The sequence below is a fragment of the Callospermophilus lateralis genome, chromosome 3, assembly GCF_048772815.1.
Source record: "Callospermophilus lateralis isolate mCalLat2 chromosome 3, mCalLat2.hap1, whole genome shotgun sequence".
In the NCBI taxonomy this organism is placed as follows: Eukaryota; Metazoa; Chordata; class Mammalia; order Rodentia; family Sciuridae; genus Callospermophilus; species Callospermophilus lateralis.
The window spans coordinates 149,440,426-149,446,444 of NC_135307.1; the positions used below are offsets into that span (position 1 = coordinate 149,440,426).

Sequence of the window (6,019 nt, forward strand, 5' to 3'; positions counted from 1 at the left end):
TTTAATCTGACATCCCAGAGCATGGCTCACAGACTGGCTGCCTGTGTATTTTGCTAACAGAGTGTTTCTAAAAACTATTCTTTTGCATGGACAAATTGGAGAATTTTGCAACAGTAGAAAGCAACTGATGACACAGACACTTAGCAACATGGTTAGGGCTTCACAACAGAATGAGCTATACAAAAACATAGCTACCCTTCTGTATCTGCAGAAAATTGATTTCAGGATTGCCTGTAGATACCAAAATCTTTTAGATTTTGTTTAGAGGATAATGGAAAAAGAAGTCTGTACATGTTTAGTACAGATGCAGTTGTTTTCTCAATGTTGGTCAAATCCATGGATGTGGAACCCGCAGATATAGCGGGCCCAAATGTACATACACTTAATACACATAGAAACATAATCTAACGGAAACCCTAAAATGTAAAGGTAGATAGGTTACTAGTAGAGAAAGGAAAGGGGATGGAAAAAAAATGGAATAACTTGATTAGAACTGAGCCAGGGCCAGGAGTTTCCCCATGTCACCAGAACAAAACCTGAGTTTTTCACCTCCCATGCTCATGTGGACCCTGCAGACCTTCCTGGTCTTCCTGTCCAGAGTGATTAGTCTAGGATGGAAAAATCTCTTCTATCCCCAAAGGAACCTGTCTTTAGAGACCCATTAGTTTATATTTAAGCCCAGAAGAGAGTCTAGGAATCACCACCATGCTAAATGTAGCATAAAGTATGAGATGCATTTATATACTCTCCAGGAACAGAAAGCTTCTGGGCTTTCTAAGAACATTCGATGTGCAGTAGTTCATAGTTACCTCCAAGTTAACTAAGGGAAGATCACTTTTTAAACATATCAGGCTTGCAAAGTTACTGTTTCCCCTCAAGTTCCTTTTTATATACACTCTGCTCATAAACTTAGTAAAAACTCACCTGTAACTTATAGTGCCAACAGCAGTGTCATTCAACCTAAAATGATGATGCCTCCTGCACAGGCCACATTGCTACTATATGTGAGACTTGTTTTGAGAAGTGCCCATCCCCCTTTAAAAAAATGGGATACATTTGCACATATACAACTACATTCTCATCTGACTTTCTTATATCTTTGACACACTTGGACAAGATGCCAGGACAGATATGAGAGTAGGCTTCTAGTTTATTTTTTGTCTGTCTGTCTGTCCGTCCGTCTTTCTGTTTGAAGCAGATGATACATTTAGATACATTTACCTGTTTCAAAAGTGTAGATCATATTAACACTATACATAAGAAAATTCAGCTCCCATTCCCACCCTTCACTATGCTACCACCATCAATATTGAAACATTTAAATGAATTCCTTATTTTTTCCTCTTAGTGTTTGTTTATGAAAATATGAACACTTAATTCTTATTAGTTTTTCAACTGATGTGGAGATAAGGGAATGAAACACAGATGCAAAACCATTTTTAATGACCTGATAGCACTGTGCTCTTTTAGAAAAATCTTAATTAAAAGCATATGCTAATTTTTCACCTCTTAGCATAAGAGCTTGTTAAAACCAATTGGCTACAAATGAAATATAAAGTGTATACATCTCATTTTTATATAGCATACTACGTTTTTCTTTTCTTCCATGTGTTTTTAAAACATAAACAGCCTCCAAGGGACTCTTACAATGATCTGTTGCTATGAAGAAGATACTGCTGAGTGCAGTGGCATTATGTGACATTTGCACAGTCAGAAACAAAACTATAACCTAACAGAAGAGGTCACGAGCACAGTTTGATAAGTGCCAAGAGGATAATTTCATCTTTGGAGATGCTTTGGCCTTGAAAGCTAATAATTCAGGCCATGGAATTAAAAATAGACTTGGCAATGTGGATCATATTAGCTGGATTTGTGCCTCAGGGGATGTGCAGATTCAGTCATGGCTGGAAAAGTGCCTGACCCTGCTTGGCTCTCATGTGCACGGTTGCATCTGGGTATAGTTGCACTCACTGTCGGACACCTTCCCTCAAGGTCTGGTGAAGACTTTGTGGTATTTCCAAGAAGGAGTTGGGCTAAGTCTCAGGAACTCTGAAAGAGCATGTAGTCTCTGACTGTTGAAGCTACAGAGGTCTAGGTATATCACCTGGTGTAACCACTTGCTTATTGTATGACCTTGAGCCAATTAATTAGCGTCTTAGAGCTTCATTTTATCTGTGTGTAAAATGGGAGAATTAAGCTCACTTCCTAGAGCTCTTAATGGCCCAAGTGAGATGACATGTCTCTTGAGGGCCAAATTCACCCTAGGTGTTTTCACAGAGGTTTATGTTTTCCTCCTCGGCACAGATGGTGAAAAACCCTCCAGGGTCAGGAGACCCAGCCTTCCTAGGATATAGAGTGCCACCTACTGTGGAAAGCACACTGTGAAATGAAGGACTGTCTTTGAAGCTCTAGTGAAAATTATTTTAGTGTTTTTTTTTCTTCTTCTTTTTTTTTTTTCATTTATTCCCTGCCCCCAGATCTTGTTTGTTTCAGTCACCTTTGATAAGATACCATAAAAGTGAATGTCAGGAAAGAGTGCCCTGCAGATATGAGCTTCACAACTTACCATCTCTATCTACATGGAGATAGACCTGCTAGGTTGCTGATGAAATTTTCCCATACTCAAAAAATGAAATAGGTATCTGGATGATTTTAGGAAAAGAGCTCCCTTTTTATACACTTATCTAGGGAAACTTACAAAAATTATATAGTTATCTAGAGATGCCTACAAAAATGCTTTCTTTTTTTTTTTCTTATTTTGGGACATTAGCTGTCTCCCTTCTTTCCAAGAGAGTTAAAAATAATATAAACTCACATGGTAATTTTTCACAGACTTCTTCAGGCACATTGGTACCAAATGTGTATAATACACTTGAGCCAGAGTTTGGCAAACTGAGACCCAGCTGGCCAAATTGAGCCCACAAACTTTTTAAAATACAGTGTTATTAGAAAATAGTTATACTCATCCGTTTACCTCCTTTCTATGTTTGTTACTTTGTAAGCTGAGTAGTTGCAACAGAGATCTGTGGCCTGCAGATCTAAAAATGTACCATCTGTCTCTTTATAGAAAATTTGCCAACTCTGCTTTCAACTTTCAATCCAAGTACTTTCCTAGACATCCTTGTATTTGGTGTTCACTGTAGCCTAAGGGATCCTAAGATGAGGGGCTCTACAACTTCCTTGGTCCACAGCACATTGGTGTCTCAGGAATTTTTCCACACAGCTCCTAGACCTGAGGAAATATTCCCCCACAGTGTCTTTATTACATAGGTTAAAACAATTTAGCTTTTATGTCTTAACATCATGAGAGCACCTGTGGGGTATATTCAGCACATCCTCTTGAGTCTTGGGATTAGATTGGAAACCACTGTCTTCATTTTTTTGTTTCACATTGGAACTTGATTTTTTTTCAGGGCAACTTGGAAAACCAGTGTTGCAAAGATATGTCATCACGAGATGTGACCATCTAATGTTGAAAGCCTGAACTATTTCAAATCAGTGGTCCTTGTGTTCAAGGGCTGTCCTTGAATGTTAAAATCTCCCAGTGCCCCTGTGATTTACAGTGGTCTTCCAGAGTGCCTTACACACAGTATGGGAGATTGAGGATTAGATCTGAAGGTCCTTGGTTACAGATGTGTTAAGATTAGAGAGGGAAAGTGACTTTTGTTGTTTACCTATCCCAGAGGTATTCTTACCAAGCCAGGCCTCTCTGACAAGACTGTCTTCTTAAAGAATGCAGCATGTGTGCCCACCCCAGGGAAAAATTCAGCTCATAACCAGGGTGATAAACCTGTTATAGCTTTTATTCTCACTTCATATTTGACTAACAGTTGTTAGGTTTTGGCACTGCTTGCCCGTATAGAATCATTAGGGAGGTGATGAAACGTGTTAGCCCCAGGATCAACAAAGTCAGGCCTGTTATGTAGGATCACAGTGCTGTCAGGATCAGTTAATATCCACTTCTTGGCCTCTCTTAACATTCTCTTGTCCCCCCAGACCAGAGTCATTCTTCTTAACTGGTGTGCATGGTTCCTGCGCATGAAGAGGCCCGGGGAAGACAAGGTCCGGCCAGCTTGCCAGCACAAGCAGCGACGCTGCAGCCTGGCCAGTGTGGAGTTGAGTGCGAGTGCAGGGCCTCCTACCAGCAACGGGAACCTTCTGTATATCGGCTTCCGAGGCCTGGAGGGCATGCACTGCGCCCCGACCCCTGACTCTGGGGTTGTGTGTGGCCGCATGGCTTGTTCCCCTACACATGATGAGCACCTTCTGCATGGTGGACAGCCCTCAGAGGGGGACCCAGACCTGGCCAAGATCCTGGAGGAGGTCCGCTACATTGCCAACCGCTTCCGCTGCCAGGATGAGAGTGAGGCTGTCTGTAGTGAGTGGAAGTTTGCAGCCTGCGTGGTGGACCGCCTGTGCCTCATGGCCTTCTCAGTCTTCACCATCATCTGCACCATTGGCATCCTCATGTCAGCTCCAAACTTCGTGGAGGCTGTGTCCAAAGACTTTGCATAACATCACCCAGTTCTATACACGTAGGAAATGCACAGATAGGCAAAGTGGTTGTTGGTGAGAATTCTGTGTGGTAAACTCACAGCAGCATTAAATGTGACAACTCTGATGTATCCTTTGTGGCTGTCAATCCTGATGGTTACAATTTCCTTGTTACCTTCAGTAATAGGATCTTAGTATTTTTCTGTTTGATATCTTATGCATACCATTGGCACATCATTATGTTCAGCAGGGCCACTGTACAGTCATTTTGCCCATTTGTTCTCTTTCTGGAGAGCCATTTAGAGAGATCTTTGTGGCTCCAGACTGCCAGGGCAGGCCTGTACAGTTGGTTTTGCATGCTTGCATGTCACTTGCCATAAGGCCCACATGAAAATTCAACGTGTGCTTTTGCCTGTGTACAAACCTAGATTAAAACTAATGATAATAAACCACTCACCAAATCCATTCTAATAATTGACTTGTGAAAGAAAAAAACTAAAACCTATCTGCTGGCTTTTCTGTAGTTCAACTATATATTTTTTCTCTACCAATGACAGTCTGTAGAGAGAAACAGTTGTATGCTGTTTATAGAAGAGAGTGAGACAGACACTGTTTGTGTGTGTATGTGTGTGTTTCTTGTAAACTATGTTTATACCAGCTGACTAATTTTTACAAACCTATTCTTTTGAGAAAAATCAGAGGGACTCAAGTTTGTGTCAATTCCAATATAGGACCAGACCCAGTCAAGTGTGCATGAGAGGCTGTGTCCCCTGTAGATCCTAGATGACTCCCAGGCTTCATGTGCTACTCCTAGACACTGTCTGTTCTGCAAAATTCAAAGGACAAATAGGGTTCTGTGAGAAATACCAGCTCGAAGGAATAACTGAAGCTAAGTTACACATTGTAATGTGCTTTTTTAAAATAAGAATGTATTAGATGCTTCATACTTGTTGGAGATGATTCATTTTAGAAGAATGTTCATCCAAATGCACACTGTAAAGTGAGCATATTATTTGGCTTTTTCTCCATGTGACAGGGCCAGGAGGCAGGGACTGGGACCTCTCTGGCCCCCTGTGTAGTAAGAACTGGGGAGGGGATGGTGGCTTTCCGAGATGCCCATCAGTAGCAGTCAACATGGAGGAGCTGTCAGAACATCAGAGGCTGCACAGCAATAAGCCCTGGTTTCTGGCTTTTGGAGATCTGCCTCCTTATAGCTTGTTCACCCCAGTTTCAACACAGAAAGTTGGCTCAGGGTTAATGGGTGATTCACTGGATATGTGTTCTAAAGACAAGAACAATTTCAATTTTTTAACCTAAGAGGGGACACCATATCCCACTGAGATTAGCAGGTAGTAATCACTATGCCTCTTCTTGGTTGTTGTTGTTTTTAATGAGATCAGAAGGTTATTCACCAAGAAAAACCTCTGTGGTTCTATTGTGTCATTCAGTAACTGCTCAGAGCTCAAAACTGTGCTTCTGAGCTCCTAGAAATCTTTAATCTGCTTCCAACCACTGAGTGAGGCAC

General features: G+C 41.3%; 1 protein-coding gene across 2 annotated transcripts in view; it reads left to right on the forward strand.

Moving 5' to 3' along the window:
• Chrna7 (cholinergic receptor nicotinic alpha 7 subunit) overlaps positions 1–4,515 on the forward strand; it is a 104,322-nt gene extending 99,807 nt beyond the window's left edge. For both annotated transcript variants that reach the window (XM_076848876.1, XM_076848877.1), the window contains exon 10: positions 3,997–4,515. In XM_076848876.1, the coding sequence (XP_076704991.1) occupies positions 3,997–4,515 (519 nt within the window). The remainder of the gene's footprint in view (positions 1–3,996) is intronic.
• The last annotated feature ends 1,504 nt before the right edge of the window (positions 4,516–6,019 follow it).